This window comes from Meles meles, chromosome 6, assembly GCF_922984935.1.
Source record: "Meles meles chromosome 6, mMelMel3.1 paternal haplotype, whole genome shotgun sequence".
In the NCBI taxonomy this organism is placed as follows: Eukaryota; Metazoa; Chordata; class Mammalia; order Carnivora; family Mustelidae; genus Meles; species Meles meles.
In genome coordinates, this window is record NC_060071.1 from 71,443,183 (window position 1) to 71,468,528 (window position 25,346).

A 25,346-nucleotide genomic window follows, 5' to 3' on the forward strand; every position below is an offset into this window, starting at 1 on the left:
TACAAACTTCACTTCTTTCCCAAATTAAAAATTATCTACTTTTTATGACATTCACTTCATAAATATTCAGTAAAGGTTTTCTGAAGATATAAATGTGACAGAATTTAAATATTTTCAATTCTAGATTCTCACTTCTGGCCAAGATGGAGTAATAGAGATGGAATTTATTTTCCCATGTGAACCATCAGCAAAAGGACCACAGAAGCAACAGAAAGCAGTGATGCCTGGTGGAAAGAAAAACAAGCCAGGTGAGTTCTATGAATGTCCCAGATTATGGTGTAGGGACAGTTTTAAGGCCATGACCTCAGGGAGGGGATAACAGATGGAGCTGGGTAGTGTCCCAGAGTTGAGGGGATAAAGCTGGAAGTCACGCAAGGGCAATGTAGCCAGAGTTCACAGGGCAGAATAAAGGACAGAAGAAAGCTGCATACAGAGCTGGGATCTGCAAAGGGTCCCCATCACATATTCAGATAAGTAGTGATCAATGCATTCATGTAAGGAAACTACTCAAAGCTAGGGAGGTACCACTCGAAAGAATTAGAGGGAACAATCATCAGAACTCACAGAAGGCCCAGAATTGTGCCTGTTCCTACCCGTCAGACTGGAAAATCTCATAATTCAGAAGGGTCTTGGCTAAGTCATGGGGCACAATAAGTCTCTTTGCCATGGGGCAAAGTAACCACTGTTTAAAAGCATAAAAACAAGACTTTGAAAGGACCCATCTGTTTCCAAATAACTTATCTTGGTTCCAGAATAAAGCCTAAGAATATTTCTAGGGATACAAAAATACCTAGCAATTAGTAAGTCAAAATTTATCATGTCTGGCATCCAGTCAAAAATTACCAGGCTCAATGAGGCAGGAAAATATGACCCACAATGAGGAAGGAAGTCAATTTACTGAAATGACCCAGAACTGACAGAGATGATGGAATTAGTAGACAAGGACGTTAAAGCAGTTATTAATACTCTATTTCATAGGCTCAAAAAGCCAGAGGAATGACTGAACCCCTCAAGTAGAGACAGGGAAGATGTAAACAATGACCCAAACCAAATTTTTTGAGATGAAATGACAACATCTGAGATTATAAAGATACTGAAAGGGATTAGATATTGCAGAAGAAAAGTAGAGTAAATTTGAAGACATAACAATAAAATATGTCAATATAATCAATTCTAGAGTCCACTGCATTCTTGTCAGAAATAAATTTTGCTTGCCTTTCGTAAAATATTTTAAAAGCCCAAATTCTAGTCACATCAGAAGAAGAGTTAAGTGGACAGAAATAAAACAAGAGACCCTGTGGGGATGACCAATGGTCAGCTCAGTCCACACAACATATCTGGCAAGAATATTGTTTCACAGTCACGAGAAAGTTGTCCTTTGGAAGGCTGCCTTTGGAATATTAGTAATATGCCCTTAAATATCTTTACTTTTCCAATAGGAGCCATTTATCAACTTCCCAAACTAGTGTTTATGTAACTGAACAGTGCTTAGGGATAACCAGACAGAATGGGAAACTGTGTTCTTCGCTTACCTACACAAGTCTTCATGTCTTCCGATGCCATGAACCCGTCATAACACAAGCACCTGTATTCCCCTGGTATGTTCGTACACTGACCACCATCGCAGATATTGGGGTTATCTTCACACTCATCAATGTCTGCAGAGAAGAAAGTCAACAATAGCATGTTGTTAATACTAGTCATTTAATCATTTAACAGTGATTGTGAATTTTACTTCATTTTTCTCATTGTCAAACATAAATGCCTAAAGTCGATCATCTTCTGGCTTATTGATATTGTAAAGGTGAAACTTGCTTAAAATGAGCTTATCTATTTAGATGCATTTTTGATAAAAATATTTATATTATTTTCAACATTTGACTTTTATAGTCAAATATATATCTAAGGTTTTTTGGAGGGATTTTTCTAGCTCTGATAAAGTAATTTTGATCCCTAAACCCAAGTTCTCTTCTTAACCGAAACCAAAATGAAAACCTGTACTGCCAACCTCCTTTCTCATCTCTAGTTGGAGACATGGCTCTTCTAGCCCAGGATGATATAACAGGAAGTGTGACTTAGAGCAGCAGTTCTCAAGTTGAGCACATATCCGAATCACGTGGAGAACTTGTGGAAATAGATTATGGGGATCTATCCCCAGAAGTTTCTGATTCAGTAGGGCCAGGTGGGACCCAAGATTTTGTATTTCTAACACATTCTCGGGTGATGTGGATGCTGCTGGTCGAGGAACACACCCTGAGTAGCCTTGAAGTGAGCCAAAAGAGCAGATTCTTCAAAACTATATTTTACACTCCATGAGCCAGGAAGTGTGCAAAGTGCTGTGTGCGTTCTCCCACACACGCAATCTGAACCCCACCTTATAGATGCAGAATCTGATGATCAGGATCTTTATCAAGGATCCACAGCTAAAATGTGTGACAAAGCAAAATTTTGATCTTAGGACTGTCTGCCTACGAAGTCTGGGCCACTCTAAGAGTGGACCTGTTCCTGAGAATTTCACAGGGGGCTAAAACCTACTCACCAGTGCATGACCTCTGGTCGGGCATTAGTGCAAATCCTGGCTGACAGCTGCATTCATAGCTGCCTTCAGAGTTTGTGCAGAAGGTCTCACAACCACCATTCATTATGCTGCATTCATCGATGTCTAAGAAAAAGAAAAAAAAAAAGAAAGAAAATCACCTTTCTTTGTGTCTGTGATTATGGCACAGGTTCAAAGTGTCCAAAGTAAAACAAAAGCCAACTGAAACATCCTAGGGCAAATGGAAGTCATTGCATCGTTCGATTTCTTCAACAAATATAAGTACAAACCTACTATGTGCTGGAGATAACAATCTAATTGTGAAGGAGACAGACCCTATCCCTACCTTCATAATGCTTATGTTGCAACCTGGGGGTTAGATGAACAATCAGTCACACGATACATGGGGTGCCACGTGTCAGGCAGGAGAAAGGCTAGGGCTAAAGGAATCATCCCAGTTATGATAATGGGCATGTGAATGAAATTCTCTGGGTCACATATTCAGTTATAAACTTGACATTAAGTTTGGTTGGCTGAGGTTCCAGTCCTTTTCAAGAACCTGAGCTGGAATTCTGAGTTGTCCTGGGCCATGTTTCAGAAAAATTTGGGCTGATTTATGGCTTTGGGCGGAAACCATGTAAGACTTGGCAGTTCCACATGATGTACACCCCAAACCAGGCAAAAACTGGCAGTTTTTACAAAGTTTCACTTTGACTTTGGGCACAATAAACCCAGAGGGCTTTCTGTGCCACTCTTCCCAGCACGACTAAACCTACAGAGGGCCAGCCACAAAGGAAAATGCTTGTCCCACAAAACCCCATCTTTAAGGAGTGCCAGACCTGGCCTCCATTTCAGTGTAAGGTAGGAACGGAACATGGTCTTCTTGCCAATAATTATTCTTTGAAATCTCCTAAGCCCATCTAAGCCACCTAAGGGCAGACACCATTTTTTGTCTTTCTCACTGAACCCACGCTTCGTTCACTACAGGTGGTTAGCACTCACTTGCTGATTCACCTGCGTAGGCAGGTGCATAAACAAAGACCGTGCTACCATTCGCTCTTCCAAGCAGCAGGGCTTCAATCAGACTTGTTAGAGCTGAAACATTTCAGATCCTTCATTTACAGGGTTCTTTAAACAGACAAGAGAGGTGATATCCAAAGACCATGAGCCACTATGAGAAGAATTTTACTTACAGGAAAACAAGGAAGATGAAGGAAAAGCAACTGGTGATGAAAACAGAACTCAGAGAACATTGTTGGAGTGTTTTGAGAAAGAAACTAAATAAAATAAAATATAAAAGAGAGGAGAGCACTTACCCACACAGAACAGCCTGTCGGGGGTTGAATGATACCCAGGGTTGCAGGCACACTGATACTTTCCTATGAGGTTCACACAACGGCCATTGGGGCAGAGATTCGCGCTCAGTTCACACTCGTTGATGTCTGTTTAGAAAATAAAAAATAGCCAAGATCCAGTCAGAAGCTTCTGACTGTGGGAGAGACGTGGGTTGAACAACTGACCACCAATAAGTGGTCTGAAAATCTTCCTCCTTACCTATACATGCTGAGATGTTGGGGGACAGCTGATGACCAGAAGGACATTCACAGCGGTAACTTCCCTCGGTGTTTAGGCAAACACCTCCCCGGCACAGGAGAGGATCTCTCTGACACTCGTCGATATCTGCAAAATGGTGACACTCATGTGGAAGACGGTGGTGGTGTCTTGCCCGGGGCCCCGACCAGTGCACTCCTCAGAGCCCCTAGTTGCTGGGAGTCCTGGAAGCTCAAGGCTCACGGCTCCCTTCTTGGAGAACGGCTATTCACCTCACTCAGAAATGCCATCGAGGTAAGAATTACATCCCCCTCAAATAATGGGGTCTGCCCGTGGCTGACAAGGGAGTGTACGATCTGGCCTGGCTGAAAGGTGGGACAGCTCTCTAACACCATGTCTATTCCAGAATCCCCTGTGGGATCAGGTTAAGGCTAAGAAGCCTCTTCCCCTGCCCTAAGTTACTTCCCTCACTTCTTTACAGCTTCTTCTTTAAAAACAAAAATCTCCATCTCAGGCTTCTTTCTAGGGAACCTGATTTAATTGCAGCCAACTTAATCACACTCTTTTTCTAGAAATGTTGTACAGAAACCCTATAATAATGTGACCTCAAATATAGCTAATGTTTGAATTGTTTCTCTTCCCTGGGGTGTCTCTTCCAGTGTTAAACTCACTTCTCTGGGACCCAAAACTGGTGTGCTAGCCCACCACCAACCCACAGCAAGAAAGCCCTCCTGCTTTCCTCATGTCAGTCTCCCTCTGCCACAGACTGATTCTGGACACACTGGTCAGGAGACCCATGTACTGGGGGGAGAGGAGGAGCCTGGGAGGGAGGCTCTGAGTCATCAAAGCCCCAGGGAATCCCTTTTTACCTGTGTGGATCAGACGGTCACAGGCTTACCCATGCAGTTCTTCATCATCATGAATCCGCTTTCGTAGCCTTCATCACACTTGCACTCGAAGTCCCCTGGGGTGTTCACACACTGGCCGCGGCCGCAGAGGTCAGGAGAGATTCGGCATTCGTCGATGTCTGAATGCAAGCGGCAGTGCGTCAGTCTCAGGACGGCTTTCATTCTTGGGGCAGTGTGGGAAAGGGGAAGAGTTCTACAGGGTCACTGACCTGTGCAGTTCCTTTCTTCAGAGTCAAGAGCAAAGCCACTGTCACACCTGCACTTAAAGCTGCCAATGGTGTTTCTGCACTTGCCGTGGGTGCAAAGGCTGGGGATCATCTTGCACTCATTGATATCTTCAGGAAGAAGAAAACGGGCAAAAAGCACAAAAAGAAAATGAGCATCCTGTAAGGAGTTCTCAGTGCCTCTATTTTAAACCTAGGAGGCTGGAGGGTCTTCATTTAAGGTCTTAGAAATATGCATTTTAAAGACTGTGTAAGGATCCATGAGAACTATGACTTTCTAAACATTTCTAGTCTTTTAAGCTTCTGTATTTTAGAAAGCATTATTAGGGAAAGAAAAGGTGTGTTTATTTGGACTTATAGGCAGTCCATTGTCTGATATGTACCAAACATTTCAGTATTTGCTGAACGAGTGAACAGACTCTCTAAACCACTAGCATCCATACTGAAAGCACATAGATGACTGCAATAGGTTGCCCCACAGCAACCAGCTGAGAGTACAGTGGGATGAGATGTTCAGCTATGCTTTTTGGTGCTTTCTTGGATACACCTAAAATCTAAGAACTTCAAAAAGGATGTCATTTAAAATTTAAATGCCTTGTAAATAAATGGATACTATTTAAAATATTTTCTCAAATATGTGTAGAATTTAAAAATATTTTCTCAATTGACATTAAGGTTTCATTAACATAATTACAGAGATTCTTGTACACTAGGAGACTGCAAAATGTCATGGGTGATCTTCTTTCAGGGCCTTTCTAAAGCAGGACCTAACGCTCAAGAAATATAAGTTCATTTCTACAAAAGGTCGTGAAAGACAGAACGAGCAGATTAAATCTCAAGAACAAGTCCTTCTGTGGCAATGGATTGCCACAGCTTTTGGAAGAAAATCATTCAAATTCCTTTGAATTTACTTAAGAGACATTTAAGAGGGTCATCTAGAAACTGTCTCTCTAGACAGAATTTTAATCCCCAAGGCATCTTGGACCAAACACTCAATACAAAACAAAAAACAAAACAAAAAAACAAAAATACGTCTATGTATGGATAATTAAGCAGTATTTATATACTCATTTCCCATTTTTATAAGTTCACTTGGTTATGGAGTATAATAACCAGGGCCAGACACAATGAGCAACCAAGACAAAAACCTACACCAGGAACATAAGCTGGGCTTCTCTGAAAAACTGGAATTCTCAGAAACCAGTCATGATTTTCCCATATGTTAGAGTCAACAAGTTCTGTATCCTTGTGTATCAAAAGATAAAACGGTTTTGGCATTAGATTAAATCTGTAACTTCTCACTTTTTACATGAATTTTAGATGATGGCCTAGTAAACTGAAAGAAGGTTTGAAGTTATCAGAAGTCACTAGAATGTGCTTGCCATGAGAATGACTTTCAGTGTTTTTGGACACAGAGGATCTGCCCCTGGGTTTGTCATGCCATTCACCTCTACTACAGTATCCTCAGGTAAACTGCAGTGACCTGGATTAAACCAGCAGAAAAGAGGTCAAGTCTTATGGCTTTAGCAGACAATAAAAACTCCCCAAGAAGATTTCCTTTTTGTTGATATTTGGCTGAGGGTAGTGTCAAAATCTACTTTAACACTAAACAAGTGGCTAATGGGAGAAGCAACTGGCCTCAGGAAGTCCCGAACGGTGGGAAAAGCCAACCCGTTCCAGAGTGAACACCTGCTGTCACTCAGAAAGTGAAGAATGTGTGTGGAGACGACTGAGGGAAGGCCAGGCTGATGGGACTCATTGCAGTTTTCCTGTCAGCTGTTGGTCTAACAGCTCTTGGTCTAAAAAGAAGAGCAGTCAGCCACTGAAACCACAGTACCTTTGAAGAAAGGTTTTCCATTTGTAATTTCTTTTGTGGCGAAACCGGGTCCTCTGGGACAGAGCTCATCGTACTCAGGCGTGTTTCTCACAGGACACTCCTCGCATTCCTCAGTACCCCAGGCTGCCCCAACGGAGCAGCAACAGGCATCCATGCGGTGGCGGCCGGCAACGGGCAGAGTGCATTCCTCGTCCTCGTACCTCAGGAAGCAGGTTTCCAGGCGGATATCTGCCAGACGGAACACAGGGAGGCTGAGGAGAGTTACCCTATTTCCACTGCCCCAAACTGCCGACCAGTTGGGTCAGGCAAGGTACAATGTACATAATTTGCTGTGCACTTATTGGCTGGAATAATTTTCCTCAAAAGGAGTCCAGGCTTTTTGATGAGTATTCCCACCAAATAAAAGACTTTCTTTTCTTTGGCAGCTCCTATTTCTTTGCCCCTCTTATTTCTGGAAACTTTCCTTTCATCTTTAGGCATTTTCTGATAATTCTACATAAAGAACAGTATTCGGAGAAATCCCGCAGAGCTCTCATACTGTTCTTTATGTAGAATTATCCCGCAGAGCCCTTTGGGGAGATGTTTTCTCCCTGTATGGACATGTTTACTACCAATACATGCACTCCGTCATGCCGTGACCTCCTCTCGCGCTAAAAGGAAACTGCACTCTTTCTCACTGGAGAACATCTAAGCTAGCTCCAGCACTTCTTCCTCACAGCCGTTTCATTTTTGGAGAGGTGCAATGTTAATTCCAAAATGAAGAATGTCCTACTTGAGACTGAAGAGGAAAAACAAGTGAAGAAAAGCCATTTGCTCCTCTTCTCAAGAATTTCTTTCACTTGTACATGTGCTTATGTGTACATTCTTCTGGGTACATGCGGGATATATCGAGTCCCAACCCCAAATTTGTGGAATCATGAGGAAGAGTAGAAGCAGTGATATACCAGGTGTTAAGAGACCTGGAACTTAGTCCTGTTCAGCAATTAAGAAGCTGCTTATTTTAGACAAAATACTAACTGTGACCCTGAATTTCTAAATCCATAAAATGGTGTTGTATCTTCAAGGGGGTACCATGAAGCTTGGATAAGATTCTGTGTCTTGGGTACCTGGGTGGCTCAGTCTTTGGCTGCCTTTGGCTCAGGTCATGACCCAGCGTCCTGGGATCGAATCTCGCATCAGGCTCCCTGCTCAGCGGGGAGTCTGATTCTCACCCTAACCCTCACCCCTCTCATGTTCTCTCTCTCTTTCTCTTTCTGTAATAAATAAATAAAATCTTAAAAAAAAAAGATTCAGTGTCTGGAAACCGTAAAGTATAATTAAAACCTAAGGCATTATCTTCCCTTTCTCTCTCCTTTCCCAATGTGGTCATTAAACATTCACCTACATGCCTGAACTTCCTTTAATGTTAGAAAGCCCTAAAGCCTTCTGGGCAACTTTACATTCAGGTTGCCTCTAACGAGATGCATGGATACTTTTCAAATGATTTCTAAATTAAACACTGAAGTATATTTCAACTGAAGAACCTAGAAGAACGTTCTCATTAAATGCCGATTCCTCCTAACAAAAAAAGCGGACTCAAAATGAAATTAACTGACATCCATTGCTACGAAAAGACTCTGCCCTCTGGATTCCAGCTTCTCTACTCCATATTGCTTACATTACATACCTTGAAGTTCTGTATTTCAGGCTTTGTTAGTTCTAATTCATATATGGTCCAAATCTCTTCACCTCCTACTACTGTTTTAACGACCTGCAGTGGTCTTTCACTAAGGATAATCTTCAGAGGAATATGGTTCCAGATATACAATGTACCTGAGCATCATTTTCAGAGCCATGGACTCAGAAACAAGTGATCCAAGAGACATAGTCCCAGCAGTCAGAAGCCACAGAAGTAGGGTCAGAATACATCTGCCAGATAGGATCTCCAACCTGCTGCCGGTAAGAGCCCACAGGGCAGCTTTCTGAGAACTCAGGGTCCAGTGCCTTCCATATCAAGGCCACTTGGGCTCTCACAGTTGGCATGGAGAGAATCCCACCATGATTAGAAGTGACAGTGGCCCTGGGCTCCTTTAGGCTCACCATTCAGGAATGTGGTTCTCTTCACTCACACCCACTAGGGTTTTGGACAAGGACCTGTCCATCCGGCCACTGGCAGGACATGCCTAGCAAGCATGGGCTACAGTTTCTAATCAAGCAAAATTGTTCTCCCCACCATTCACCTTGTATCCTATAGTTGGTGGCATATGGGGGCAGATTTAAGAGTTCTGGAATAATGACTGTGATGGTAATGACTTAAGTGATAGCTACACATCAATAAAGAACTGAAGTTTCTCTTCATTAACAAGTTCTCTACTCTTTTTTATAAAGAATAAAGGAAGAGCTTGAGCAGGGAAGGCTATTTGTCAAGGAAACTACTATGTATCCTAAAGGAAATGCTGAATTTGAGATATGTATAACTGTACTTGGAACCAAACATTCAGCTTTATCTTACTGAATTTTTAAATAATCCTTAAGAAACAACAATTAAAAAAGCAATGAGCTCAGGATTTACCTAGGCAGATCCTCCCTGTGGCATCTAAAGTCATCCCACTGGGACACTGACATTTAAATGATCCCTTAGAGTTAACGCATAAGCCATTTTTGCATACTCCTGGGAATACTTCACACTCATTTATATCTATGAAGAAAAAAAAACATGAAGTTAAAATATTTATATAACATCATTCTACTTTATTTCATTCCTGGAGTCACAATTATTCTCACAACAGAAAAGGCCATTTGAACCAAGTAATTTCATAAAATTAATTTGCTTCCAAATAGTTCATGTAGCATTTCTGGGAACTCTGAACAGCAAGCAGACTGAGTCCATCTTTTCCCAAAGTTATGAGTTTCTCCATTGGTCTTAAGGAGCAATTTTTGAATTATAGAGACTGGGAGTTGGTATGAGTTCTTGGGGACAGCTCTGGGTGCTACAGACGTCTCAGGGAGGGCTACCAGAAGCCACAGAGTTAGCTTTATGAGATCAGATGTCTGCAAATAAAACCTGGCCTTTCAAACTAGCAAAGAAGAAACAGCTTGACGAAAAAAAATCCCACTGAGAAATAGCTTGGGCCAGTTGAAACAGTGTCTTCTGAAAAATGCTGAGATGTCCCGAGAAAGCATATAACTAGTTCTACCTCCGCAACAGTCTCAGACTGTCAAAGCCTCTGTGGTCCCAGCTTGAGTAAGGAGAGTCAAAAGATGCTCATGTTCATTCATTTATCATTCACCTGCTCGCTCTCAAATATACCTGTCCTTCCCAGTTTGTTTAATAAGAAGTAGTATGTTCTCTGCACTTAATTTGGAAAAATATTCACCATCAAGTTAATTTAAAGAAAGGCACTTGCCAATGCCAAAAGAAGGGGAACATGAGCATACTGTGTCTCTATTTGGAAAAAATAACTTTCGAAGCCAGGGATGTTGGAAAAAAATATTTGAAATCTCTCTTTCCCGAGAGATATAAGTGGGGAGGGGGAAATTTACCTTTTTGGGTTTTTCATTTGGGCCATTTTTACACCAAAATGTGCTGCTGAGGTCAGATAAGTCATTAACAGTGGGTTTGGACCAGAGAAAGGCCAAAGGATTCAGTCATCATTTGGAAAGAAAGAACTTGGGTGGGGGTTGTAGCATTCTTCTTTATTTTAGCAGGGAAGAAAAAACTTCATTTCATTCCACATATGGGACTAATTGCTGTTTTTAAAATTTTTCAGCTGCTGTGTCATGTCAGGTTGCGTTAGTCACCCTGACCTACGTCTATCTGGGACTCCGTGAGAAAGAATCACAACAAACTGGAGAGAATCCACGTACACTTTTAAAAATGAGACAATGGAGTACGTCCTTCCGAATCCTCCATGACCATGAAACAAACAAACAAAATCCAGGGCAAACCAAGAAAAAAAATGCAAATTTTGTAGTCTCATCGAAAACTTCCATTTTTCTCTTCCTGATGACAGTATTTTGAAAGTGCAGTCACTTGAAACCATGGTCAGCCTCACCATTTTCAATCACCCTGCCCTGTGGCCATAGTGATCCAACACTGGCAACAGCATATACATGCTTGTGAAATTAACATCTGTTATGTTCTGCAGTTCTCATTAGGTTCCTCTTTGCTGCATATTTCTCATTGGTAAGTTACATGACAACTTTATCCAATCCAAGTTCACACAAGCATTCTTCAAGCACACCAAAATTTATGGCTTATAAATACACAGAAATACCTTCACACTGGGTTCCTTTAATTCTTGAATAGCCTTTGCCACATATGGGATCTGTAAAAAAGCAAAATAAATAAATAAAATAAAAAATAAAAAAACAGAAAAACAAAATTGAGATAACAATATCTAGACTTTATGAAATAGTATAAGAAACACAAAAGAGGACCTGGACAGGAATTAGATTCTGTGGCTATCAATAAGTCTAAGATGACAAGGTGTTTCTGTGATTACATAGATGATGAAGAAGAAGAAGAATGAGATGTTCCTTGAATTGAGCTCAATTGCTCTGAGAGATCCTGTAAAACCCAAAGGTACCCTAAAGATTATGCTAAGGTGATGACTAAGAAGGAAATTGGCTAGATCTCTCTTTTGCTATCAGCTCTAAGATTGGAATCACATTATATGATTCCTAGAACATGAACATGGAAAAGAAAGTTGAGAATCTGAAGATCGCCTGCCCTGTAGCATTCAGATTACATATTCATATACCCAAACATTGAATCAGCAAGGTTCTCAAACCTCAGCTTTGCAACAGATTTAGAAGTTAAGTCATGAATACTGGCTCCTTTACACCAATCCATTTTTGGGGAAGATAAACTGTGCCTGTAAAAAGCTCAGGACTCCGAATCATGAGGATCCAAGGGAGCCTATAGGAGTTGCTGATCTAGGAAAACCACACCAGGGTAACCACATTACAGTGTGGTGGTAGAAAACAATAACCCAGTCACCAAATCACATGAAATTACTGTCCTTGATATTTCCCTTAGTTTCCTATTCAGCAATATGTTTCATTGAAGTCATCAGAATTAAATCTAGAATTCCTAGGTGAACCTAAATAAACAAAGTACTGGGTTTCCCCTTTCTAAGCAAAGTGACTAGTGGGAGGGGCCCAGAGCCTAAGAGTCTGTCTCTCTTACCGACTTGGCAGAGGGTGCACGGGCTCCCCCAGGCAGCACCGAGGGAGGAACAGCACTCAGACTTTAAGGTGGCTCCATTGATGTTGATCTCACACCGCCCATCGATGACAGTCTGCCAGCAAGTGCCCTTGATGGTTTCTGCAGGGAGGTAGGAGACGATGTTTAATACATACGTAATAGAATCTATATCAAAAATTCAAACGTGCATTGGAATCACAGCAAGAATGACACGTGAAACAACTGATAATGGTCATTTAAAAATTTGTTCATCCATACTTAACACTATTTTGCAATAATCTCTTTTGCATTAAAAGTGGACATTAAACACAGTACTGGTTAGCAGGATAAATACCTATGCAGATGGTTTTTGTTGGATCCAGAGTACTTTCAGAAGAACATTCACAAATAAAAGAACCCGGGCTGTTCTTGCAGACACCATTAATGCAAGGACTTGATTCACATTCATCAATGTCTGAAACAAAAACAGGTGCACATTACTGCTACAACCTAGTCTTGGGCATGAAAGAATATTTAAACCCTGGCCTCAATTGCTACCACACACTGTTTATTAGAGAGTAAATCTGGCCTAGATAGATTTTTTTCTAGGCTATATGGAATGTAAAAATAAGAATTGAGCATATCTCTACAGCACAGAATCTGGCATCTGGCTGAATCTTTTTATCCAGAAAGTCTGGAGCAAACATGAAGTGTGGTCTCTGAATTACTAACCATGTGCTGTTTTCTTCATTTTTACACGATGGCAAACAGAATGTCAACTGTAGGTAAGTACCATCAGTAGCTTCCAGAGCACATGGAAGGGTCATTTAGGACCACAGAATCTCAATTACAATGACATACTTGTCTAAAAGAGAAGTGATTCTAATTTATTCCCATGGTTTTTCAGCGGCATATCAAAAGACAGTAAAGTACATAACATAAGAAGAAAAACACAGTTTACCTTCACAGGTTTTTAGGTCAGGTTTATAGATAAATCCCTTGGGGCAGGTACAGACAAAACTTCCCGGAGTGTTTCTACATTGTCCATTGTCACAAAGTAGACTATTCAAGACACATTCATTAATATCTGGAAAACCAACAAACAGGAACTTTTAGAGGAGCTCCTTCCTTGCAGGCAATTTCTCTGCCTTTTCAGGTTAATTTTTTAAGGTCATATGATATGATTAATCCAAGCAAACAGGCAAAACTCATCTACCATTGACTTTTGCCTAAATTACCTAACTTAAGGAAAATAGGGGTTTCATCTGATTATTTTTACTAGGTGTCTGCAAAGTCTAAAGTCACCAGATACTATGCAATTCACTTTCTAGAATAGGAAGAAACCTGGATTTGCTGGGAATCATTAATCTATCTAACTGTTCATTGTTGCCAGAATTAAAAGAACTAATCCTATTGATTTAAGGAACTAAATAAATATTTATAAAGTATGGCCCATCTTTAACATGTGTTAGTTCCAGCGTGGGTGTTTCTTCTCTAGAATAACTGCAATGGCCTCTGGTTGTGTTTATAGAGTAGGAAGCAATCTGTAGAGTTTATAATTCTCACGAGGAATTTCAGACTTGAGATTCAGAGAGCTCAGAAAAACTCCTTACTTTCAGGTGAATAATAGGTCTGTGGCAAAATCTAAGTTTTGGTATGTGTTACTTAGGTAATTCAGGAAATGTTATATACGGTTGGGTTAAACGACAGCACACAACCCACAGAAGAGGCTATACGTCCACGAGGAATTTCTTACACATCGCAAAATGCCGCTTAGATCGTTATTTGACAGTCTGGCAGCCCTAAGATAAAGGGTACACAGATTCAGCACTGGAGAGCTGCTTAGGCTCACAGTAGTAAATATACTTAACTATAAATACCCTTATAAAGAACTAAAAATATGGAAAATTAAGTATACAATTACGTTACTGTATGAGGAAATGACACGGTGAGAATTCTGTGAAAATGATACAGCGAATGCTAACGCTTCCCAAAAGAGTCGCTATTGCAGTCTTTGAACCTTGATGATGTCAGAAGGATCTGGAACCTTAAAGTGAGGAATTGATGATTAAGATAAAAAATAGCCACTCCCGGGAGCACTATGGCTGTGGTGGATCTTCGATTGCTCACTTCCTGTCTCTAAACAGAATCTGGAATTGAACATTCTTCTGACCTGGTGACAATTATTCCCACTTTGGAGTATGCACTAATGCACTGAAGAAAGAATCCCTATTTCTCCTCAAACTCTCCCTTTTGCTTCAAATGGGGGTGATTTGGGGATGAAGCTAAAACATCTTTGTGTCTTTCTGGGCCTGTTCAGATAAATGATGATTTTTGCCGAAGGGAAGAGGCTCTTAAAAAAAATGAAATGGTAAAACTTGTTTTGAGTTTAATGTAGTTTGAAAATACCATGTGTAGTCAAATCACAACGGTACCCCCCAAAACGAAGCCTTAAAATTAAGGGTGTGAGAGAGGAAGAATTCATTTCTCAGAAGTCAGTATGTCACTGCACTATTGAATGGCCAGTATGTTTCAGAAAATACTAGTCTAGGCAACTGGAGAAAGTTGAAAAAAAAATAATGGTGCCCATGTTGAACATTTTATTACCAAAGTTTTTTTTTTAGCTACAGGCTGATACTTTCATTAAGGTTTGTTAAAGTATCAAATGTGGTGTTTGCTTGGGGCACCTGGGTTAACCTGGTTAAGTCTCTGGTTAAGAGTCTCAACCTGGTCGGGGCGCCTGGGTGGCTCAGTGGATTAAGCCGCTGCCTTCAGCTCAGGTCATGATCTCAGGGTCCTGGGATCGAGCCCCGCATCGGGCTCTCTGCCCCGCAGGGAGCCTGCTTCCTCCTCTCTCTCTCTGCCTACCTCTCTGCCTGCCTCTCTGCCTACTTGTGATCTTTCTCTCTGTCAAATAAATAAAAAAATAATTAAAAAAAAAAAAAAGAGTCTCAACCTGGTTAAGAGTCTGCCTTTGGCTCAGATCATGAGCCTAGGATCCTGGGACAGAGCCCTGCTTCTTGGTCTTAGGGCTTCCCATTCAGTGGGGAGCCTGCTTCGCTGCCCTCTCCCTCTGCGCCCCCTCCCCTACTCATGCATGCTCTCTCTCATGCTCTGTCTCTCAAATAAATAAGCAAAATCTTTTTTTAAAAAAATACAGTGTTTACTAAACTTAACAGAGAGCAGTTCTTACTGAAAATAAGCTGGGTTTTCTTTGATGATATCTAGTAAGTGGTTGGGAGAAGAGTTGCTTCTCTCAGTCAAAATAGGGATGCCTTTGTAGACATATGAGAACAGCTCACAATCTGTGTTTCATACATCTAAGGAGCTTCTCTCTTTTGGAGTGAACATGACACTTGACTACTTATAAATGATCAGGATTCAGGTATGTAACTTTTAGTTAATAAAGACATGTATGTGCCATGCTGACATCCAAAGGGAAGGCCATGCATTTGCCCAGTCCTTTAGGCTATGCAAAAGCAGTTTCCCGCAAGCAACGAAGAAAGAATGCATGATGCATGGGATGTCTTAGGAAACAGGTGAGACTTCTTACCAACACAGTTTTTCCCAGATGAATCCACTTCATATCCCGAATTGCATATGCATTTGTAGGTCCCACGGAGATTTTCACAGATTCCATTTGGACAGATGTCTGGATCTAATGCACATTCATTTATATCTGCACCACAAGAAAAAAAGTTCAGTATCAGTAGCATTCTAAAGGAAAGGTCAAAGAATTATAAAAAAAAAAAATAATAACATTATAGGAAATGTAACAACTTTAGGACCTCGTAAAAACAAAGATTCACTTAGATGAGAAAGCTTGATCACTGTTTCTTACTACAAGAGGGGGAGACAAACCATGAGAGACTGTGGACTCCGAGAAAAAAAACCCGAGGGTTTTAGGGGGGAGGGGGATGGGTTAGCCAAGTGATGGGTATAAAGGAGGGCACAGATTGCATGCCCCACCAGGTGTTACACGTAAACAATGAATCTTGGAACACTACATCAAAAGCTAATGATGTATTGTATGGTGACTAACATAACACAATTAAAAAAAAAAAAAAAAGATGTCCTGATTCAAATCTTTCTATCAGTCCTTGAGAAGAATTTGGCATTTGAGTTGGAACTACAAGATTACCAATCCTTAACCAGGCTGAAGGAGAACCCCTGGTCTTCTGGCTCAAATATCAAGATGGGAAAGTGGATCACCACAGAGCCCCAGTCCCTACAACTGGTCTCCCTGCCACCAGCCCATCCCTCATCAGTGTACCTTCCACAGTGCCATCAGAGTTAACTTAAAAACAGGATAACTGTATCATTCTCATGGTTCAAACTTTTGTAGTTTCAAAAATATCTTTGAGATTAAATTAAAATATGAACTTTAAATTTACTTTAAATTTCTATTTAATTTTATTTATTTTAAATTTCTCGTTATTTTACTTTATTTACTTTACTTTAAATTGACTATTTATTTTAAATTTCTCATTCTTCCATGAACATACGATGCTCTTTTGCTCTATGTTGCAAAATGTCTGGAGCTAGGTCTATTCATTGGCCCAAAGCCCATTCAAACACCACCTGGTCTGGAAAATCCTCTGCTGCCCAGCCCAGAGGAGGCTGGGTCCTCTCTCTTCTGTGTGCCCACAGACTGAGGAGAGCTCTATAGTCGAGGGTGATGTAGAATGGCAATCAGTGAATGGCTAGTCTTAAATCTTCTATAAGTCAGGGTTGATATGTTTTTCCTTCTCTGGGTCCCTATCACAACTTTATTTATTCTCCATTAACTCTTTATTTGTTATAAATTAATCCCCAAATATCTCCTCTTCACCTTCATCCACACACAATGATGAACTTAATCATGAGAATGAAGTGACAATCAATTCCATCTACTTTTTTTTTCAGAACTGTCCTGTAATCGAATCATTTAGTTTTGTATTTATAAAATAATCCCTTCGTCTTTCCTGTCACTTATTTTTACACTTGTTCCAATTTTCCCTTTTAACTTTAATTCTTTTATGGTCCTGATATTTCTCTAGCTCTAAGCCCTACACTTAAATATTTCATTCTCTTCCAACTCAGTTAATCGCTATCACTGCTTGCTACAAAATATAAGAGAGCTCCCTCTATCATCTTATCTTGACTGAACACTCGACAGTCAATAAATCATTCAACATGTGAATGGATAACAATTCAGTAACCCTGAACTGTACTTGATCATGGAAGAGCCAGATGAGGACCAGACTGCCTCTTCTCGTGAATGAGAGACTACAGTCATTGTATCCCTCCAACGAGCACCTTGGGAGAGCGCTCACCCTTCAGTACCAAGCCTCACACCCAAACCCAACAATCCCAGGATGCAGTGGGCCATAGCTGCTCTGCCCCTGGGGGCTTCTAGGGGTCCCAGGTACACATGCAGTCATGGCCAGAGAAGGGGTCAGACCTCGTCAATCTGGTGTAAACCCACAGGAAATCCACAGGAAGGCCTAGCAGTGCAGCTTCTGCACATGCTGAAGGAAGTGACTTTCAACCAAGTGCTTACCACTGCCTGCGGACGTCATTCCTGGCCCACTGCTGCAGAGCGCCTGATACTCCGCTGCAAGAAATTAACAGATAGTCAATGATTCCCTTGTTTGCCAAACAGGTCGATCCTCTGCTTGGCTTTGCACACATCATTTCCTCCTAAGTGAGTGGAACCGAAATAAAGTGGTAACAGAAAAGGAGGCATCTCCCAAGGGAGTCCCTGGTACACCCGGCTCCCATTTTAAAGGCTTGCATCACTGTGAAAAATGACTTGGAAGGACACAGGCAAGTTATAGCGATTCCTTGTGCAAAGCAGTTTCGGAAAAGGTGTTTTTCCTACAATTTGATTTTATTCAGCAGGGAACACTTTACACTTACAGTGAAATGTGCCTGTTAAAATGTGGTTTCTTAACTGTTAATAAAACGTTCTCCCACCGTCTTGGGAATAATTTTGTTTCTTAGTGTGAACTGTTTTTCTTTTCATTTAATACAATCAAGTTCTTAACATTTTCTCATTTCTCTCTGCAAATTCTCTAGCCTCCACTCAGAAGAAAAACAAAAGTATCTGCACTTGCCTTTAAGTGGATTTTTAAAGTTCATCTTCATCGGGATACTAGATTCATTCTATATGATAAATCCATAGGCAAAGTATTGCATAATGTTAAAACTGAGATCTTACTAAGAAATTGAGGTATACAGAATATGTTCCCAATCAGATTTCTATTTCCAAAAACTGGTGCAATGTTTCACATACAATTCCAACAAGATTTAGATGAACATAAGAGTGAATGATGAAAATGGAAAACTAACTGGAATCACGCTTTATCCAAGGAAAACAAACTAAAGTGTCCTCCTAGTTGCCCACAGTTTCCGGCAACCACGGAGTCCCGTGGTCAAATGCAAATCATTTGTGCTTAAGTGGCAGGGGAACTGGATATTGGGATAGGCCTTTTTACCAAGGCCAGCCACACCTCACTGTGGAAGCAAATAGCTCTTATACTTCTGCATGCTAGAAAATTGTATTCCTGGTGACCGTGGAGGCAAAGGAGTTACACTGATTTAAAAAAAAAAAAGGAAGGTTGAATCCCCCAGAACCTCTGCCTTTATGCAAATGTAAATTTGAGAAAAGTGGTGAAATTCCTTAATTTTTAAATCCGGCTAAATGGGACCAAAAAAAGAACAATTGGGAAGGGGGCTGCCTTCTCGTGTTTGAAAGTCTGGGATTAGAAGCAAAAAGAAATGCATTGTCATTATTCTCTCACACCAGCAATTAATTAAAACTCTTCTGAAATACTATAAGTAACAAAACAGAGAAAAAAATATCATGCCAGTTTTGCAAAAACCAGTTTTACAGTCAGTGTTAAATTAGGTGATGCCTGGCCTGAGTGGAAGGAAATTACTGTCACTGTTCTTTTCCATTTGGGTAGAATCTGGTCCTAGACTATCTTCTGCGTATTAGCTCTCATCATTGGGTTGAATACTGATGACAATGTTATTGGGAGCAAGCCCTTACCCTCTGGTAGTTTCCCCTTCCCCTTCTGTTTCCCCTCTGTAAACTGGAGACAAGGATACTCAGCTCACATGACTGGTCTATGGATTTCCCAAGAGAACACAGAAAGTGCTCAACACAGCTCCTCGCACAGCTCATGCATTTATTAAATGGTAGGTACTGCTGAGCTAATTCAGTGTTGTGTCATAGAGACACTGGTATGAGGACATACGAGAAAATTCCTAATACTTACACTTCAGTGGGTTTAACTGACTGATTCCTGCAAGGAGTAAATATTTAGCTGTCAGGGAGAAAGATCTTCATAGATAGCTCACTTGGCTTCCTTCCAGAGCACAAAGACAGACTTTAGATGTGATGGGGTTGGAGTTTCTCATTAAATTGAATAAAGAAGGAATCTTCTGGATATTTTCAGTATCTCTTAAAATATCCCCTGTCTTCTGAAATAAGGGATACTCTACACTTAGATCCTTCATGATCTGGCATTTTCGTTTACCAAAGAGGAGGAGAAACCAAATGGAATGAAAGCACGTCCACAGGGGTACCTCTCCTGTGTAAGCACATTCAAATACAGAACAGAGGCTAGTAGGGCTGGGCTTCAAATTTAACCCCCTTTCAGCTTTACTGCTTAAAGAAATCTGGTCTCCTGTAAGTCATCCTTTTGTAAGATTCCTTCATATTCTGAGGTATCGGAAGAATTCTTTGGAGATGTACTTGGCCCAGAGGAAAATGTAAAAGCAAAGACCTCTATGCACCAAGGGTCCTAGATTCTAACTTTTAATTCTGCCACTTACTGAAGATGTAAACAAATCACCTCCACTCTTGTGAAACAGTTTTCATGATACTCCTCTGTCTGGTAAATTCAAAGTATGTAAGAAAAGTACTTTGAAAAGTTAAAGTAACATACAAAAGGACAGTACTGATAACATACAGCATATTAGATGCTATATAATTGAAGTATTGTTGTGAGCATGAATTGAACTGATGGGTAATCATATATAAAAGGGAAATTGGAGGGGAAGATGAACCATGAGAGACTATGGACTCTGAAAAACAATCTGAGGGTTTTGAAGGGGCAGGAGGTGGGAGGTTGGAGGAGCCTGGTGGTGGGTATTATGGAGGGCATGTATTGCATGGAACACTGGGTGTGGTGCATAAACAATGAATTCTGTTACACTGAAAAGAAATTAAATTTTTTAAAAAATGGTAATTTGCAAAGTAATCAGCCATAATAAAGCTTTCTTCTTTAACCTGCATCCCTCATTTCTTTTAAAGTCTTCCCTTTAACTTTCTCTAACTTCTCATATTTTAATTTCTAACTCTCTAATTTCAAACATTATCGCTTTTAAAATAGCAAATGTTTAAAAACTGTGATTTAATCTTTGATTGTATCTAGACCGGAAATGGACTAACTAGATCTGAGACGTCAATCAAACCAATCAGAACTACATGTTTTCAATATTAGATCTAACTTTATTATAGAACACTGAAAGAAACTGCCAAGTTTCCAAATGCTGACAGTTTATTGCTTTAGTTTCAATTAATTATTTTTGCCTTACATATAGAAATAATTTACAACTGGAGAGGATGTTCTGGATTATCTAAGATGATTCATTTTGTAGATGAGAAAACTAAGGATCCCTTTTCCATATTATTCTATTTTATAACTGTTTTCTATTATAAGCCATATCAAATCCTTTTGAAAGCAGGTGAGCAAAATTCCTAAATAAACAAAATCTTACAATGAACTGAACCTCCCAGTTAAGTAATTTGCCTGCCAGTGGCCTGGAAGAATTCTGACTCACCAACTAATTTTCTTTCATTATGCCATGTCACTTCAAATTGAGAAAAATACTTTTCCCCCAAGGTTGAATAAAATCATTTAGGAGAAGCGCACCTTAATCAACATGAGGAATTTGAACAAAATTCACACATGGCCTTTTGGGAAAAAGCTGGAAATAGTCAGGTAATCTGAAAATTATTTACTTTTACACTCTGTAAAATTCTGCTTTTATAATAGTTCCTGCAAAATGCAAACACTGTGAAACTACTTTAGAGAACAAGGCGAGTTGCATGAACTCCAGACAGCACGAGTATTATTAAGGTGGAGGAGTTGGGATGGGGGTTCCCAAATGTGCTGCCGATTCCCAATGACCATTGCGATTGGGGGAGGAATATGTGATCAGACCCTGAGTAGCCCTGCCAAGACCCAGGCAGGCATAGGATGAATCCCGAGAGAGCATATCATCATCCATAAGTGCAAAGACTGCAGATGGAGGCAAGAGACTGGCAGTATGAGGGCATTCCACTGACACCACATACCTGAATTCTGTGCAGGACACGGCTGGCAAGGTTCCCCAAACGCATATTCAGTGCTGGCACAACAGCATTCAGATTTAGTAACGGCACCAAACAAGGGTTTGACACACTGGCCTCTCTTGTATCCGCCATAGCATGTGCTCCGCATGTGTGTGTCTAAACGAGGAGACGCATCTGTCATCACACCGTCACTTCAAACAGAGGAGAACTCCCCAGGTCAAAGTTGAAGCCGGCTTTATTTAGCCCCTATCCCTGTTCTAACTCACAGAATATGCCTCTGGTCTTAGATTTCAACAGAAAAAGACAAACAAACAAACTGCTTTCAGCTTCCAGGAACTGGAAACAATTGCCAGAGCCTTTCCATTTTCTAGACTACCATGGCTTATCCAACTGTGAGATTCTTAAGGGCTGAGATTCTGTCTCATTCATTGTTGTCTTCCCCAGACCTGTATAGCGCAGGCACTTAATACAAGTTAACTGAATAATGGATGAGCGGTAATGGATATTACCCTATGATAAAGAAGACCTTTCTTAAGCGGTGTGGCCTACCTCAAAATAAACATGCCATTATTGAATGTTTAAATTCGATGTACTTTGAAAAAGGAGGAATTTTAATCTATAAAACGTTCACTGTACAGGTCTGTAGACATTGGTCTACCAAGTAGTGTTATCTTTACCACCAGGAAGCGGGTCTCCAACTATGCCCAACTCCAAGGTTTATTGACTACCTTTCTTGAAAATAATTTAGATAAAATTAATATCCATTTCTCAACAAATTTCAAACTTCTTATAAAGCCATATAAAAATATTACATAAAGTTCTTCATCATCCATATCCTCCTTTGCATTCTATGCTTCCCTTTGGACATTTAATTCCCTATTGAAAACGTTCACTATGAGATAATGAGCATACATAGGCCAATTTCAAAGACCATTATGAACAAAGAAGACTTGGAGAAAATTGAGGACATCTACATGATTAAAAAAGTAAAGGGGGAAGAGGAGGTAGGGATTCCCCTGGTTTTCATTTATCTCAGCTCATCTTTCTCTCTTAGATTAATATCCAATTCATGTAAGAAGAGAACTGATCTTGTTGGTTTGTTCCCCCATAAATATTCTGTCCTGTCTGTTACAGGAGAGTGCATTTGTTATTGGTGGGGTTTATGGGTCGACAGAGGGTGGATCTCTAGCATATGTCTAGTCATGGCTTTATCTTACCAACACACACACGTCCATCCAGACCAACGGCCAGTCCAGGAAAGCATTCACATCTGTAGGAGCCATCAGTGTTGACACAGCGCCCATTCATGCAGATCCCAGGTGTTTCACACTCATTAATATCTGTGGTGGGGAAAAGCACTTATTAAAAATGGAGTGACAGTTATACGAAACCAGGTTTACAGTTCTTTTACAACACTCGAAAATGGGGAAGATGAAAAGAATATGCAGCACCAACCATAAAAGCTCAATGAGATGAATTTCATTGTCCTTTGAGAGAAGGGTAGCAGAAATTGACATAAACTACAAGAGCTTTTTTTTTTTTTTTACCACAGAAAAAGCTATTTCAATCACATTCTCCTGAGATCTTTTTATCCGAAATAAGAATCACAAAAGCAAAAACAGAATTAGAAGAAGGAAAGTGACAGCTAACAGACAAAGGATCTTGTTGAACATTTCACATGGTGATTCCTCCAGCACTGTCAGAACTAGAAACCTAACTTGATAATAGACTGCAACTTTGACCTGGCCAGGAAGCGACTCCATTTGGCATCCAACAATCAGACCAGTGTCCTTTCCAATATCACTCATGCCTTCGTTCTCTGAGATGACTAGAATGGCATTAAGAGACAGAGAAATGAAACCCTGATGGAACACCATAGAAAAGAAATGGAAAATGAATATAGGAGATTTTGATGACCATTTCCAGCCAACAACAGCACTGTAAGCAAGTGGAACCCAGCAAAGAAATATCTTTCTTAAGTATTACAGATATTTTTTAGTATCATATGTATATACTTAGGAAGGTCTGGTAAAAGACTTTATTGGGCACATACTAATAAGAAGAAAGATTTTTTTTGCCTGGGTGGCTCAGTGGGTTAAAGCCTCTGCCTTTGGCTCGGGTCATGATCCCAAAGTCCTGGGATCAAGCCCCGCATCAGGCTCTCTGCTCAGCAGGGAGCCTGCTTCCTCCTCTCTCTCCCTCTCTCTCTGCCTGCTTCTCTGCCTACTTGTGATCTCTATCTGTCAAATAAATAAATAAAATCTTTAAAAAAATAATATGGGGAAATAGAAATGGTACCAAAATTGTGTTTTGGAAAACGTATAACACTTAGAAGCAAGTTATTTTATTTTTTTAAGCAAGTCATTTTATAACAACTCCTTTTATAATATATAACTAGTATATGTAACTATTTCCTTTTTTCTGACCTTAAGAAGGCAAATTGAAACTGAAACACCTCTAGATTTTACTTAGCTTGTGTTATTTGGCACAAGATATATTCAGGTGGTCCAAGATTCCATGTACAGATTGTATTTTAAAACAGCAGTTATATTTAAATACATGAACTCAAATTGGTTCAGTAATTCAGGTCATCTTTTTGTTCAACTTGAGATCTACAGTAAAACAGTGACAACTATATCCTGGAAAGGGACACACAGGCTTTTTAACGGGGACAGAGATACAACATAGATTTAGAGGGCATGATTCAATGTGAGTGGTCAGGGAGGCCACGCTGGTCATCAGATTAGTTAACTGTAGGGATTAAATTTGCATTGTTTATTCTAGCTTTGAACAGTCACATCTTTGTGGTCTCAGAACTAAGCACTCAGAGCTGAGAGAAAATCTTAACCAATGATGTCAAGAGAAAAGCTACAGAAAAGAAGAAATTCAGCACACAAGAAATTTTTTTCTTTATTCTTAGTCTAATGTGTGTATTCCATCTTTTTTACCCATTGCAAAGAGTTACAAAACCTAGTTTCATCTATGAGGTCATAATGTCATCTGAGATAATTACATCAGTATTATCTATTGGTCATACTCAATACTGAGAGGGTGTGACTTGGGTCACCAGCAGCCTATAGGCACTGAAAGTAATCTCGGCATGCCCTGTGGATAGGCAAGGGGAGAATGTGTTCTTGCAAAACGTCTGTGCACAAAGGGGCTTTCACATTTCCTTCTGTTATTTTGTTTGGAAGCCTAATTCCAAATATTCCAGCAATCATTCCCTTCCCCTTTCTTTTTACTTGTGCAGCACTTAATCTGCACAATTTGGCACTTTGTTGTACTCTGTTTTATGTTGTAGAATATTTCCTTCTGTTAATCTTGTCTTCCAAACAATAAGCTCCTCCCAACACAGGGCTCAAAAGTACAGGAACTTATTTCTTAGTTCAACTTTTAAAAACTCAAATGTTTTCTCTTGCTATGAAGACAGATTTGCACAATATTAAGAGCCACTGATGTGAAGGTCATGGAGAATGTAGGTAAACAACCAAGGGATAGAAGCTCTTTTAAGCCTACAGAAAAATGCATGTCTTGCCAACGACTTAATACAAGGCTTTCTTCCATGGTACCTTTACCGAAACTGTCTACCACGGGTACCAGGAGAAGAGGTATCATAGGACTTTATTCTGTTTTCTTAATCCGAAATAGCTGAACACTCTGCCCTTCCCCATTTGAAATGATGAGCAGAAGGCTTTCAGTGCAGTATTTTAGCAGATTTCCTGGACCTGTTTTAGAAACAAGGTTCCTTGAGAAGTATGGTTTCAACTTAAGTCT

The 25,346-nt window shown here is 40.2% G+C and overlaps 1 protein-coding gene across 3 annotated transcripts in view; it reads right to left on the minus strand.

The window, feature by feature from the left end:
- Positions 1-25,346, minus strand: part of FBN1 (fibrillin 1) — a 229,460-nt gene that overhangs the window by 68,519 nt on the left and 135,595 nt on the right. For all 3 annotated transcript variants that reach the window (XM_046008182.1, XM_046008181.1, XM_046008183.1), the window contains exons 16-31: positions 22,790-22,912; positions 21,576-21,728; positions 17,766-17,819; positions 15,777-15,902; positions 13,185-13,310; positions 12,579-12,698; positions 12,227-12,364; positions 11,313-11,363; positions 9,608-9,733; positions 7,057-7,284; positions 5,205-5,330; positions 4,986-5,114; positions 4,091-4,216; positions 3,853-3,978; positions 2,540-2,662; positions 1,533-1,658 (exon numbers count right to left, since the gene is read on the minus strand). In XM_046008182.1, the coding sequence (XP_045864138.1) occupies positions 1,533-1,658; positions 2,540-2,662; positions 3,853-3,978; positions 4,091-4,216; positions 4,986-5,114; positions 5,205-5,330; positions 7,057-7,284; positions 9,608-9,733; positions 11,313-11,363; positions 12,227-12,364; positions 12,579-12,698; positions 13,185-13,310; positions 15,777-15,902; positions 17,766-17,819; positions 21,576-21,728; positions 22,790-22,912 (2,001 nt within the window). The remainder of the gene's footprint in view (positions 1-1,532; positions 1,659-2,539; positions 2,663-3,852; positions 3,979-4,090; positions 4,217-4,985; positions 5,115-5,204; positions 5,331-7,056; positions 7,285-9,607; positions 9,734-11,312; positions 11,364-12,226; positions 12,365-12,578; positions 12,699-13,184; positions 13,311-15,776; positions 15,903-17,765; positions 17,820-21,575; positions 21,729-22,789; positions 22,913-25,346) is intronic.